The sequence below is a fragment of the Lepidochelys kempii genome, chromosome 4, assembly GCF_965140285.1.
Source record: "Lepidochelys kempii isolate rLepKem1 chromosome 4, rLepKem1.hap1, whole genome shotgun sequence".
Classification (NCBI taxonomy): Eukaryota; Metazoa; Chordata; order Testudines; family Cheloniidae; genus Lepidochelys; species Lepidochelys kempii.
The window spans coordinates 74,049,544-74,065,162 of NC_136383.1; the positions used below are offsets into that span (position 1 = coordinate 74,049,544).

At 39.3% G+C, this 15,619-nt stretch overlaps 1 protein-coding gene across 8 annotated transcripts in view; it reads right to left on the reverse strand.

Moving 5' to 3' along the window:
• VEGFC (vascular endothelial growth factor C) overlaps window positions 1-15,619 on the reverse strand; it is a 179,695-nt gene that overhangs the window by 34,715 nt on the left and 129,361 nt on the right. For 4 of the 8 annotated variants that reach the window (XM_073341691.2, XM_073341686.2, XM_073341689.1 and 1 more), the window contains exons 5-7: window positions 6,722-6,831; window positions 6,089-6,422; window positions 256-923 (exon numbers count right to left, since the gene is read on the reverse strand). In XM_073341691.2, the coding sequence (XP_073197792.1) occupies window positions 809-923; window positions 6,089-6,422; window positions 6,722-6,831 (559 nt within the window). In that variant the 3' untranslated portion in view covers window positions 256-808. Of the gene's footprint in view, window positions 1-255; window positions 924-6,088; window positions 6,423-6,721; window positions 6,832-15,619 lie in introns of those variants that run through there. The other 4 variants (XR_012158639.2, XM_078852513.1, XM_073341688.2 and 1 more) reach the window with 1 other exon arrangement.

Genomic DNA, 15,619 nt, shown 5'->3' on the forward strand with positions numbered 1-15,619 from the left:
TAAAATATTTTGAATATATATCGGCATGCATGTATGTGACTATTAATAGCTGCTGCTCTCCTTTGAACAAGCTTTGTTCCTGTGCAATAGAGAGAACTCATAATAGTTTTTATGAAATATCTCCCATGCTTAGCTAGTTTGTCTAAATAGTAAAATATTATTGGACATAGATGTTGTAAATATAACTTTTTTTTTAATAGCTCAGCCTAGATATTTTAACCAGATACAAAAAGTTCACTGCTGTCTCACTTATACTTACTTTCATAAAATCACTTATTTTTATTGGATAGGAATTCTAGCTCTGGATTTCCAGAAACTATTTTAAGAACCACCATTCATGTTGTTGAGCTGTGGTTGGTTTGTACAGACTGGGTCATAAAATAATCAATTGAACATTCTCACCAGTATATAATACAATTTTCATTTTATTTAAACATATTTTGCATGATATAAAAATATTGATCACAGTGAGCTTTAACAATTGTTACTGCTATAAACAGGAATGCTGCACAATGTTTTTAGTGGCAATAAATTATATAGTCATTATCTCTTTTTAAAAAAATCACAAGGAGGAAAACCAAGGCTGTTTGGTCATTGGCAGAAAAACAAGTCCTTAGTGAGTTCTTTACACAACATGAGCCCCATTATTGTCTACATGTGCTTTCCATATTTCTTGGGGGGAAAAAGCACAATGTGTCTGTCTCTGTGACTCCCACAGGATCTCTGGTGCACAGTTAATTCCAATGTTAACACAGTTGTTTTTTTAATGGAAAAATGTACACCAAAATGGCAAGGAGTGCTTTCTTCACTAATTAATAAGCGGTCTTTTCCAATATGTGGGTACGCAGCGGCACACTTCTTCACTATAATAAAATCCAGGCTCACAGCGTTTCGTTCTAACTGTACATGGTGGTCTGTAGCAACTGGAGGAAGGAAAAAAAAAAGTTGTTGGTAAAAGGGGGCAGGCACATAAATCAAAGCGAAATATACGTCTGACTGTGTACACTTACGCTGCACTTATGCTAGAGAACACTATAAAGATGTATTTTATTGGAGATAGGCCTGAGTATTACGTATGTGCATGAATATTCCTCCTCTTCCATTGCTCTGAACTAACTTGCAATGAAAAATCAAATAAATGGGGTTACGAATACTGCTGAGGTGACTCTGTGGTTTTATTCAAATGAATAATATTCATTAATACTCTTTTGAAATACTTACCCAGCTCTAATTACGTTCTAAGCTAGCGTATACATTGGTATATTATTCTGGCAAATACTTCTAACATTTTTTTCTAGTAGGCAACCCTGTTTAGTATGCCACTACTGAATGTCTCCTAGCTTGAGCCAGCATTCCCTAACGAGCTGATGTTACAGGCCAGAATGCTTTACTTTTTTCTGTATATTTACCAGCCATTTGCGTAATAGAAAAAGATGGATTTTTCTATACCATGACCCTGATCCTGCGCTGAGAACAGCACAGGGGAAACCCGTATACTTCCACAGATCCCCAGTGGGTTCAGTGGGAGTCTGTTTGCTGAATTGCACCATGTGATTTTTATTGTAGGATCCAGGCCCATATGTACATGGTAAATTTTAAAGAAGAAGAAAGGGTACCAATAACAATATTACTAACTGAAATAACTTTAATGCAAATAGATCATTAAATGACAGATTACATCTATAAACAAGATGTTCCTCATTAGTGCATATTTGCTTGTACAAGGAGTCGTACAAAGCTAATTCCTTGGCTTCCTAATTCCTTGGCTGCTCTCCCCCCACCTCATTTTTTTTAACAGCTTGACCTAAAATAACCTTACAATAACAATGCCAAATAACCTCTGGTGTGTAATGGAGACAAAGTACTAGTCTGTGGCTTTTTCAGACATTGGCAGCGACTCAAGAGAGAAAAGTACATGTTTCAAGTTTCAACAGTTATATTTTAAACTTGTCTTTAAATAATGTGTCTCTGTTTTATGAAACATACTGGTATAATGATGTTCTATTGTAATAATTCTTGCTATATATTTCTGTTTACAGATACTACACAATATAGTATTGAGGTACTTTTAATATTCTCTTCCCCAGGCAATTTTTTCTGTTTTTAGACTATGCATACTCTAATTATCATTGCAGATGGTTTAGCACATTGCATGCTTATTTTTGCCACTTTACAGTAATGTGTTTATAAAATGAGATCTTGGATTACAGTTACATTAATGCAAGCCAATTAATTACACCAATGAACACGAATACGAAGAAATCAGTAAAGAATGAGGAAGACACAGCAGTAATGGTAGTTATTGACTCGCCATATCTTGTTCAGAGCTTTCAGTGTAATTTGTTACAGTGGTCTAATTCATTAGCATGTTTTATGTAATGCCGAGGTTTGTGTTCTATCATGTCACTTAGCTCTAGAGTTTGTCCTATCTCGGATAAATTTAACAACTTTCATGGAATTTCTCTTAAAGATCAAGTTGATCCTTTTGCCTAATGCTAAACATTTCGTAAAATATATAACACCTGCAGTTTGGGGTGGGGGTGCTAGTGTTGGAAAGGTGTTGAGGATGCTGAAGCAAGAAAGAGGCAGAGTCCCTAACCAAAATAATGTGGGTATTTGATAGAAATGCACCTATCCTCCTGTATGCCATCACTGAAGGGTGTAACACGATCTGTGCCAGCCCCCCCCCAAAAAAACAGGAGTAAGTTTGGACTGGGAAAATTAATTTTCTGTGGATACAAAAATGGGGGTGGAGTGGATGTAGAATTTGTTTCTGAGCTGCATGTTACAATGATGTTTTGTGCTTCTATAGTACCTTTCATTTAAAGATTTCAAAGCGTTTGTCTAAATTCCCCCTAGAAGGCCATACCATCTGAGGCACTGATCTTTAAGGCAAAGCCAAAAACCTTAGCTATTTGGATAATTTCCCAGGATGCCTAACCCTAGCAAAGCAGTTGGATAACAAATAAAAAAAATAGTAGATAAGGGCTGTCACACAGGCTGGATACTGCTGTCTGTATGCTTTCATGTGGCCCACAGATCTCCCTGCCCTCAATCTGACATTAGGCCTGGTCTACACTTAAAAGTTAGGCCAACACAGCTATGTCAGTCGGTCACATGCTCAATAGAGTCTTGCCAAAACAGAACAACTAAAATCTCAGAAGATTCTGTCCTCATGGAGCATGTTTGGTCCTTTTACTACTTATCAATGTGCTGCCATCCCCACAGAGTGACCAGGCCTGCTCCAGCCTACATTTTACAAGGGCAAAACCAGACTTTCCCTGTAAATGCTGCTTCCAGCTTCTCTGAGCTGGGGGCTTGGGCCTAGGGTGTGGAATTAAGAGAAGGACGCGCAACTCTCCTGTACCCAGGCAGCATGGAGGAGGAGGCGGCAGTCTAGTTGAAGTGCAGAGGGGTCCCAAAGCTGAAGCGGGGGAAGGGAAAGGAGTAAATTGGGACAAGGAATCCATTGTGACTGGAGAGGGGGAGGTAGGCTGGGACTGAGTTGGCAAGGAGTTGGGAGCTGGGAGTTGAGGCTGCAAATAGGACTCATTGGGCAAAGAGGCAGATTAGGAACTGGGAGCTTGTGGGGACACTGAGAGCTGGGAAGGGAAACACTGGGAGTCAGTTGGCTGGGGTAACACTGAGATTGGGTGAGGGGAAGGAAGACAGATGTGTCAAGGAGTGGTGAGGTGTAGCGGGGAGAACTGGGACTGACAGGACAAAGACTGGGCCAGGGAGGGGAGGTGGGGAAAGAAATGTCAGGTGAGGAGCCAGGAGTGAGGAACTGGGACTGGCTGGGCAAGGCCCCTAAGACTGCAGATGTGGAGGGAGAGGGACTGGTAATTGGGACTCTGACAGTGTGGGGATATTACCTCCCCCTCCTCTCCTTTCAGAAATGTTGTGAAGATAAATTGTTTATGAAGCAGTAGGATACTATAGAGAAGAACACCATAGACAAGCACATGAGGAAGTGAATAACTGTTTTCAGAGCAGGGTTTGAATGGTGTGCAGTAAATAAGGCACTAGACCAAACACTGAACAATGAGGAGAAAACAAAATATTGAATAGCTTCTCATGAATTGAGCACCAGTGGACTGAAGAAGGCAGGAGTCCTCTGAAAAATACAGTATATGACTCTACAATTAAAGACCGTATCATAATGCACATGCACAAGGGGGTTACACAGGCAAACTTAATTCTGGCATTTCCTAACTTTTGAGTGCTTGACTTTGCAACCTTAATATTCTGTTAATGTTGTTTTCTGGTGCATAACACCACTAAAGAGGCACATTCTGTGGTTGGAGAAGATCACTAAATGTGTCTCTTACCAGTGAACTTTATTCCTGTGGTGCATGGACCAAAACTCAAAGTGTAATTTGCACTGCACCCCAGAAGGAATTTAAACTAGACACTGATGACCTCTTTGTAGCCCCCATCCTTCAAGGTGCCAAATGCCTGGTGGTAATTGCCCTTATTTCCTATTAAGTCAGGTACGAGGAGTGGCCAGGAGCTGTTGCTGAACATACAATGGAGGGAGGAGAGATGTACTATGTGAGCTGTATTTTGATATAGTTTGTCTATATTTGATTGTGTGTCTTGTCATTTTAGATATTAAAATCTTTAGGGCAGGATCCATATTCTATTCTATGTCCATCAGTCCTGTCTGGGGCCCTTTAGGTGCTGCCAGAATATTTATAAATAAATTAAAATGTTTATTTTGTAACCATTTCAATGGTTTTAGGTAATTGAACAAATATGTATCTCATACTATAAATATTTACTATTATTACTACTATCAATGAACTCAGTGATCTTGTTTCTCCAAGCAGTATTGTCTGCTTAGCTTTACTTAAAAAACAAGACTTCACTGTTTTCAACATTGCAGAATTAATAGTGTTTCAGCAAAGCAGCCAAACAAGATATGATAGTGACAGGTGCCTTATGTATACATATAATAATTACCTCAACAAAATTATGTGACAGATTACTGCATTTTAAATTCATACTGATGGTGTAGGAAGCAGAAGAAAAATTGATTTTCAGAATTGTGAAATATTTCCAAATTGAGTGGCTTCGATTACACTGCTAGCTATGAGAAACATCTTGTATGCAATATGAACATTATCAAACTTAGTCTGCTTGCTGACCAGAATCCCATTTTAAAGGATAATTTGGACAGTTAGTTTGGATATTGGCTAGTGAAAAGTACACTGGGATTTTTAAGAACCACAAATAGTCTAGAATTTGGTTTTATACTATGTCTCAGCCAAAAGACCTACTAAAAGAGTGTAAATTTATGTTAGGTTTCAGAGTAGCAGCTGTGTTAGTCTGTATCTGTAAAAAGAAAAGGAGGACTTGTGGCACCTTAGAAACTAACAAATTTATTAGAGCATAAGCTTTCGTGAGCTACAGCTCACTTCATCAAATGCATACAGTAGAAAATATAGTGGGGAGATTTTATATACACAGAGAACATGAAACAATGGCTGTTACCATGCACACTGTAACAAGAGTGATCAGGAAAGGTGAGCTATTACCAGCAGGAGAGCTGGGGGGGGGAAGGGGGCACCTTTTGTAGTGCTAATCAAGGTAGGCCATTTCCAGCACTTTACAAGAACAGTAGGAGGGGAAATAGTTTTACTTTGTGTAATGACACATCCCCTCCCAGTCTTTATTCAAGCCTAAATTAATTTGTATCCAGTTTGCAAATTAATTCCAATTCAGCAGGCTCTCCTTGGAGTCTGTTTTTGAAGTTTTTTTGTTGAAGAATTGCCACTTTTAGGTCTGTAATCAAGTGACCAAAGAGATTGAAGTGTTCTCCTACTGGTTTTTGAATGTTCTAATTCTTGATGTCTGATTTGTGTTGTTTTCCTCGACCTGAAATCACAGTGACTATCTATAGGATCCAAGAACCTCAGTGTGGTTTTCAAATACTCATTAAGCCTCAGACTGTCCTTTTACAGATAGGCAAATCATAAAGCTCTTGGTCATAAAGTAATCCCATGGCAAAGGTAACCCAACATTTTTAGTCTCTGTCCAGTGCTATAACAATTAGATTACAGAGTCTTTTAGTCATTTAACTCACCTGCATGTCTGGTGATGAAACCTTTTTCCTTTTAAGAAGCATTTATTTGGAGATTCTATACATTCACAGATACATTTTGCAGAATTTAGTGGCTGATATTTAGGGCAGGTTCTTTTACATACACACTGGCACTTATCTTCATCAAATTCTTTGTTGGGACCACAAGAACTAGGCAAAAGTTTGTTTTTACATGTACACTGGCACGATGTTCTATCTAATTCTTTTTGGGGTCCACAGCTTGAAGGCCGTACACCCCCTTTGCAGACACATTGACAGGTTTCTTCGTCAAGCTCTTTGTTAGGTCCACAGATATCATGGAATTCATCAGCAGTGTCTAGGAATACAGCAAACATTAAAAAATCTGAATCCACACATTACTAAAAATGGAGAACCCATCTGTGTATTTCACATTTTTTTTTATTAAGGAATTATGATTAATCCAATTTTAAAATGGTGAAAATATAATCCCACCCTGAGGATGCATTTTACTTATCTAAAATGCCATTCTGTAAACAACCAATTACAAAGAATTAAAAAGATTCAAACTGTTTAATTTTCATGGTGTATTGTTTTCTTTTTCTGTAAATCAGCACAGAACAACTACATTTAATCCTATAACACATAACTGCTTACCAGTATCTCCATGATGGGAAGAGAAACTGAAGTCATGCTGCACCAGACATCTGCAAATCTGATTATTCCAGATAAGATTCTTTGGACAAGTTTTGTTTGCCACGTGACACCTATGGATGAAATACACTGTTTGCTTATTGCCATAAGACTACAAAAGATAAGTAACTTTATGTATTGATAACAGGCATTCTCCTGTTAGAAAGGTAACCGTTGAAAGCTTTGATTTCATTCACATTGTCACCAGCATATTGCGCTGTATAGGTTATTTTCTGTTCAGTATCTGAAAAATGGATGATAAAACATACTGGGTTTTGTGATCCTATTTCATCTAAGCATGTATATACTACTACACATACATTATGATTTAGTGCACTACACATAATAAAAATGTCATGATACTCTGCTTCATTAAAGGGCTGCCAATTGGGAAGACAGGTTCAAGGACAAGTAGTTTGACTCATTTAAAGCATTATAGGTATTAAGAGAGAAAGGTGTGAGTAATTAGCACTGGAATGACTGATTAAAAGTTTTCAGCAAGTCCAGTCCAGCTCTGTCTTTTTAACATGTTCAGAATTCATTTAATCCTAATTGAATTTGGAAATGTTTTTCCATTTTGGAAAACTTCCTTGAATTGAAATCCAATCCTGAACTGAAAATACAAGACTATTTGTGATATTTTTGTTAAGTCTAGTTTTCTAAAGAAATTAGAGATGTAAGTCAGAAAATGATGGTTCAATTTGGGAACTGGGCCTCTTCAAAATGTAAAAGAGAATATTTTAAAATATTTGAGAATGAAAAACTTTTTCTTGGTTTCCTGAACAACTGGCTGCAAAATTGAACTGGAATATTTCACATTCAGTACTTGTCATTAGACCACTAAAGATAAAACAAAGCTCATTCAGCATTTGCTAACAGCTGATATGATCAGAATAGCACAGCTTTTTAAGGAGGCAAAAATGTCAGTGGAGCACTTACAAGCTATAAGATAAGGCAGCACTTCTACCGTTACTCAACAGAAAGACCACTTCTGTAGGGAAGCCATAGATAGATGGGAAAAAAAATTCCAACCACTTTTTACAAAGAGTTGGTCTCTCTGCATAGAAGACTATTATGATCTTATGGCAAAACAAAAGCAAAAGTATCTGATCTACTGACAAAAAAGATTTGAACATGTTATTGTCAGAGAATCCAAACTGTGGGATTATATACACAAATGGTCATATTCTAATATATTTAGCTTGGGTACACACACCCACACTGGCATAGTAGTGCAGATGTGGGGACATGGGCTTCAGTGGAGGTGAGTGACATGAATACAGACCCAGGGTCCTCAGCATGCATGCACAGCCCATGCCACTGCATCTACGCTATTTAGTAGCTATGTCTGCCTGAGCTACAACCATACCTCAATTACAGTGCAGACATGCCCACTGAAAGAATGCCTAAGCTCTGAAAAAATCACAGTATGAAGAAAAATGCAGCCTACAGCATTGTTTTTCACAAAAAGTGTCTTGAACTAAGTGGCAATTATGACACAATATGACCCAAATTAGCTAAAGAAAGGTTTATATTTGGGGATGAATATCTTGAGAACAGCTTGTTATGTTGAAACAGTCAATATAAAGAAAGACTTAGGAGATGAGAGGATAAGTCTCTAAATAAGAATGAGGTTTGGGAAGGTGTCACCGAATATAAAAACCTATCGCTATTAGTGTATTGTTGACTATAAATTCCTCCCAAAAAAGCATCTTAATGGTTTCCTGTATAAAATCCCAAAAGGAATCAGGTTCCAGTTCTTGATTATCCATACATGCTCAGGAGCTGCATTTAGCACATCTTGTTGGACACAGGGATGTGTGAACAAAGGTTGAAGCTTCAAGATGCACCAACTTGTAACTAGCTCCTACGGATCACTGCAGCACATTATGTATATCCCTAGTATGTCCCCTATACTAGCTGAGGTTCCCCCCCCCCACACACACCAGAGAAATCCTCAGTCAACTGCTTAAGGAAGCTACAAGACCCCTTTGTGCAGGCTGGGATCTGCCCTAATTATCTTCCTTCCTCAACCCATTTAAGTATGTTTATAGATACGGATAGTACTCCCAGTGTAATTCTGGTCATGGTTCTGACTCTCAAATGTCTATTACTCCTTATGTAAAAGATAGCTACAATGAATGAGTTCTAATGATTCGCTGCTTGCAGAATGGAACACAGGTGTCATCAATTATAAAATACCATAGACGTTTTGCAACATAATACATGCTTGTTTTTAATTAGGCATATTGCTATTGAAAGATATTTAATACTTTGTGTATAAAGCAAATATTATGATGACTTTAGAGAGAAACATAACTTCAAAATCACAAGACCCTTCAAATAACCCTAACCCTAAGCAAGTCCTAAATCAATCAGTCTGATTCCCCTGCCCACCCCAATCTACCACTCACATCTCAGTCACCATTTTTACACCTAAAGACGACAGAGTTTCCCTTGGATGTCATCAGCGCTGCTCCTTAATAAACTGCAGAGATCAGTGATGTGAGACACTTCTGATGGTTCAGCAGATAGCCTCTGCCGCCCCCTCAAACATTTGTAGCCTGACCAAGAATGTGACAAAGGAAACAGAACCAGCCAGGCTCTCTGTCATGGTTGACTAAACTCTGCCAGTATGCCTGCCCCAAATACAGTCTACAATACAAAAACCTGATCACTGTCAACCACATAAAGTGATCTTCCCTTCTCCCCCAATTTCTCTGTCTTTGCGGATTTTCATAGGCACTCAGGGGTATAGTCTGGGCACCATCTTAGATTTGGGCCTCTCTCTACACCCCTATACAGGCTGTATCAACTATTTGCTGTTTCTACCTATATAATATTTGTAATATTCAAACTTTTCTAACTATGGAGCCTGCCAGGGCCTTTGTTCAGGCTCTCACCATCTCATCCCTCAAATATTTATCTCATTCTTTTTTACCTTGATGCCGACTACATTGTTCCTGCAAGCCCATTCAGAAATGCTGCGGCTAGGATCATCATCCTAGTTAAGCAATCCTAACACATCACCAGCCTCCAATGAGCTCATCCTCCTCACTGCACTGAACACAAACTCCTTGTCTTTGTCTTTAAGGCCTTCCATCATTTAGCACCACCCTATCCTGTCCACTAGTTTAGCAAGGTGTCAGTCCCCACCTTCACTTTGCCAATATTGCTTATCAGATGCTTGTATGCCTCTCCCTCAGGCACCTTTCTTCCATGTCCTCTCTCCCCCAAGTCATCCTCCCCAGCATGAGCAAAAACTCCCATCCAAATTAATAAAAATTGCTATCTCCTTTTTTCAATTGCTTTTTAAAACCCATTCCAAAGTTGTAGGGGCCAGGATTGCTGGATTAATCAGGAGAGCAATAAACTAATAACAAAAGGAGAGGATGAAAAGGGGAACTAATGACCATTCATTTGGAACAAAATCAGGATGCTGATAAAATTAATCAAGGCACCAAGAGAAGATGAAGGGTCCTAGCATGGGTGAATAGGTAATTAAGAATTCTTATTCTTAATAATGAATTCTTAATTACCTATCCACCCATGCTAGGATCCTCAGTAATTAGCAAGAGCAATTTAAATAGATTATTTATGAGCATAAATTCAACCTAGTGGTATCCCCCAGGGCTCTGTATTGGGGACCAATCCTATTCAACATATTCATAAATGATCTGGAAAAAGGGGTAAACAGTGAGGTGCCAAAATTTGAAGATGATACAAAACTACTAAAGATAGTTAAGTCCCAGGTAGACTGCGAAGAGCTAAAAAAAGGATCTCTCAAAACGGGGTGACAGGGCAACAAAATAGCAGACGAAATTCAATTTTGATAAATTTAAAGTAATGCACATTGGAAAACATAATCCCAACTATACATATAAAATGATAGGGTCTAAATGAGCTGTTACCACTCAAGAAAGAGATCTTGGATTCATTGGGGATAGTTCTCTGAAAATATCCACTCAATATACAAAAAAGCGAACAGAATGCTGGGTATCATTAAGAAAGGGATAGATGATAAGAGAAAATATCATATTGCTTGTATATAAATCCATGGTACGCCCACATCTTGAATACTGTGTGCAGATGTGGTCGCCCCATCTCAAAAAAGATATATTTGAATTGGAAAAGGTTCAGAAAAGGGCAACAAAAAGGATTAGGAGTATGGAATGGCTTCTGTATGAAGAGAGATTAATAAGACTGGGACTTTTCAGCTTGGAAAAGAGACGAGTAAGGATGGATATGATTGAGGTCTATAAAATCATGACTGGTGCGGAGAAAGCAAATAAGGAAGTACTTTTACTCCTCTCATAACACAAGAATTAGGGGACACCAAATGAAATTAATAGGCAGCAGGTTTAAAACAAGTATTTCTTCACACAACACAGTCAACCTGTGGAACCCTTTTCCAAAGGATGTTGTGAAGGCCAACACTGTTACAGGGTTTAAAAAAGAACTAGATAAATTCATGGAGAATAGGTCAATCAATGGCTATTAGCCAGGATGGGCAGGGATGGTGTCCCTAGCCTCTGTTTGCCAGAAGCTGGGAATGGGTGACAGGGAATGGATCACTAGATGATTACCTGTTCAGTTTATTCCTTCTGGGGCACCTGGCATTGGCCACTGTCAGAAGACAGGATACTGGGCTAGACAGACCTTTGGTTTGATCCAGTATGGCTATTCTTATGTAACCTAAATTGGTATTCTTGAAACCTAGTGGTGATTTGCATGTTAAAATCAAAAGCTATAACCTCTTTAGGAAGGATCAAGTTGGCAAAATGGGAGGGACAGAGGGATTCTGTCATAAATGATATTATCTGTTTGCGTCGCGGACAACTCAGAAGCAAATGATCTTGAACACTTCAATGTTTACCAGGTAAAGCACAAGATGAATACTAGCTGGTGTCTGCTACAGACCACCAAATCATATGAGGGAACAGGAATGACTGGCTCTTTAAGCACCTATGTATTATGTGTAAGGGGAAAAAAGCTGTGTTATCATTAGGGGCTTCATTCTAAGTGATGCATCCTGGAGATCTCATTCTGCCAGCACTAAAATATCCTCAATTTCTAAAATGTATAGATGACAATTTCCCAACACAAAAAGTGTTGCACTCAACATGGAGGAATTCTATATTGTATCTCAGCTAGAGAGATACAGAGATTGATCACAGAACTAAAAATTAGTGATTGCTTCGGTGCAAATGACCATGACTTTTGTTCTGTTTGCACACAACAAATGTAACCAGCTCCAAACCATATACACTTAGTTTTAAAGGGCTAATTCCAAAAAAGCTGAAAAAAATTATGACAATTATAAGCCAAACCAACTAGGAGAAAGACAATTCCCAATAATCATTCACTTTTTTTCCTGCTTAAATTCTAAGAATATTTTTCTAGATACCCAAAACATGACAACTAAGAAAGAAGGCTACACTGGTTAAAAAAATCTGACCTGGTTTAGAGGCAAAATAAAAGTAGCTATAAAAATAATATATAACAAGTGGAAGGAAGAGGAAGTTGATAGCGATGAATAAGGCTGCAATTTAGTCACGGAATCCATGACTTCTAGCAGCCTCAGTGACTTCAGCCGCAGTGGACAGGAGTGAGGCAGGAAGCTGTGGGAATCCCCCCAGCCCCTAGTGGAAGAACCCCCCAGCTCCCTGTCATCAGGGGGGGTGCTGTGGTGGGGAATTCTGAGCTCCTAGCGGGAGGCAGTGAGGGAAGCCCTGAGCTCCTTGCCGCTGCAGCAGCTCCTGGCCCCCGTGGGTGGCCCCGAGCTCCCAGAGGGAGGCAGTGAGGGACGTCTCAAGCTCCCAGCTGCTACAGGCAGCTCCTAGTCTTGCTGCAGCTGCCCCCTTGAAATATGGTGGGGATCCGCAGATCCCCATTTCGTCAGGGATAATTTTAGTAAAAGTGAGGGACAGTTCATGGCTTCCATGAATTTTTCTGTTTTGCCCGTGACCTCTCCGTGACTTTTAGCCCTGGTCTACACTGGGACGGGCGAGGGAGGGGAATTGATCTAAGTTACACAACTTCAGCTATGTGAACAACGTAGCTGAAGTTGACGTACTTAGACCTACTTACTGCGGTATCTCCACTACGGTGAGTCATAGAATCATAGAATCATAGAATCATAGACTATCAGGGTTGGAAGGGACCTCAGGAGGTCATCTAGTCCAACCCCCTGCTCAAAGCAGGACCAATCCCCAATTTTTGCCCCAGATCCCTAAATGGCCCCCTCAAGGATTGAACTCACAACCCTGGGTTTAGCAGGCCAATGCTCAAACCGCCGCTCCCCCATCGACTCCACCTGCACCTCTCGCGGCAGTGGAGTACAGGAGTTGATGGGAGACTGCTTGGGGGTCGATTTATCATGTCTAGATTAGACGCGATAAATCGACCCCCACTGGATCGATTGCTGCCCGCCGATCTGGCAGGGAGTGTAGACATACCCTTACTAAAAATATCCCTGACAATCTTAGCCTTAGTGATAAATATAAATTAAGAGATTGCAATTGTAGAAAATTGATCAGAGAAGCAAAAAGATTCAAGGTGAAATCAATGACCATCAGAGTTAAGGACAATAAGAAGGGGTTTAAAAAAAAATATTAGGAACAAAAGTAATCCTAACAATGGTATAGTCCATTACTAGATGGAAATGCTAGAATTGTTAATAAAAATGCAGAAGGGTTCAATACATATTTCTCTTCTACATTTGGGAAAGCCAGATGAAGTATTCATGTGGTGATGATGAAACACTTTCCATTTCAATAGTAATTCAGAAGGATGTTATACACAGCTGCTAAAATTAGACCATTTTAAATCAGCAGGTTTGGATAACTTGAATCTGAGAGTATTAAAAAGAGCTGGCTGAGGAGCTCGCTGGGCCATTAATGTTGATTGTCTATAAGTCTTGGGGAAGTTCCAGAAGACTGGGAGAAAGCAAATGTTGCATGAATATTTAAAAAGGCTAAATAGGATGTCCCAGGTAATTACAAATTTGTCCTTGGCAAAATAATGGAATGGTTGATATGGGATTTGATTAATAAAGAATTAAAGCAAGGTAATATAATTAATGACAATCAACATGAGTTTATGAAAACCAGGTCAGTTGAAGGTAACTTGGTATTTTTATGAGTTTACAAATTTGATTGATAAAGACAATAGTGATGATGTAATATGCTTACACTTTTGAAAGGCATTTGACTTGGTACCTTACAACACTTTGAATAAAAAAACTAGAATGATATAAAATCAACATAACACACATTAAAACTGGCTAACTGATAGGTATCAAAATGCAATTATGAATGAGGAATCATCATTAGGTGGGTGTGGTTAGGGAGGTCCTGCTGGGATTGGGTCTTAGCCCTGCACTATTTCAGACTTTTATCAATTACCTGGAAGAAAACAAAATCATTACTAATACGTTTGCAGATGATACAAAGATTGGGGAAGTGAGAAATAATGAAGAGGACAAGTAATGTATACAGAGCCATCTGGATCACTTGATAAACTGGGTCCAAGAAAACAATATGTGTTTCAATATGGTCAAATGTAAAATCATACATCTAAATTGAAAGAATGTAGGCCATACTTACTGGAATGGGGGGATGGGGGACGGGACAATCCTGGGAAGCAATACTGAAAAAGGTTTGGGGCTCATGGTGGATAATCAGGTGAACAAGATGTCTCAGTGTGACGCTGTGGCCAGAGGGGCTAATGTGATCCTTGGATGTATAAACAGGGGAATATCAAGTGAGAGTAGAGGTTATACACCTCTTTATTTGGCACTAGTGCGATTGCTGCTGCAGTACTGTGTCTAGAATTCAAGAAGGAGGTTGACAAACTCGGGAAGATTTAGAAAAGAGCCAAGAGAATAATTAAACAATTGGAAAACACTACAATAAAAGGTGTGATTGCAACTCAGGTGCGCCAACACAACTAAAAACAACAGTGCAGCCATGCAGTGTGGGCTTCAGCATGGGCTGTACAGGCCCGTTTGGAACCCTAGGTAAGTGCTTGCATTCCTAGTCTGCACTGGTGTGGCTTCACTGCTATTTTTAGCTATGCTAGCTAGGTTAAAGCTAGCGCATGTATGTCTACCTGAGAGGCAATCACTTTCTTCAATCACTTTCTTCAACTGCAGTATAGATAGACCCTAGTGAGAAAGAGCGAAATCTGATCAGTTTATCAAAGAGAAGGTTAAGAGATAATTTGCTCATAGTCTGTAAGTACCTACATAGGGAACAGAAATTTGATAATAGAGGGCTCTTCAATCTAGCAGAGAAAGGTATAACAAGATCCAATGGGTGGAAGTTGAAGCTAGACAAATTCAGACTGGAAATAACATGCAACATTTTTAACAGAGAGGGTAATCAGTCATTGGGACAATTTACCAAGCATTGTGGTGGATTCTCCATCACTGGCAATTTTTAATTCAAGATTGAACTAGAACATAACCTTTTAGAAAAACATACAAACAAGAAGTCCAAGGGCCTGTGTTATGCAGGAGGTCAGACTAGATGATCTCAGTGATCCCTCCTGGCCTTATACTCCACGAATCTTATAATTTATGATTTGTATTCTCATAGCACCCAGGAGCCTCAGTCATGGGCCAGACTAGTCCCTGCCCCAAAGAGCTTATGATCTAAGTATAAGCAAGAGATGACAGATGGATACAGCCAGTTGGGGGATACAAGTAAACAATGAGATAATATTGTTCAGCACGATGGGCTGTGGTCTCAGCACGCCAGCAGCCTAACCACTGTCAATTTTTTGTAGGTATTACAGCAAAGGAATGTAGACAAGCAGAGGTTGTAATAGAAATGTTGACTGGTACTTATAGAGCTATGT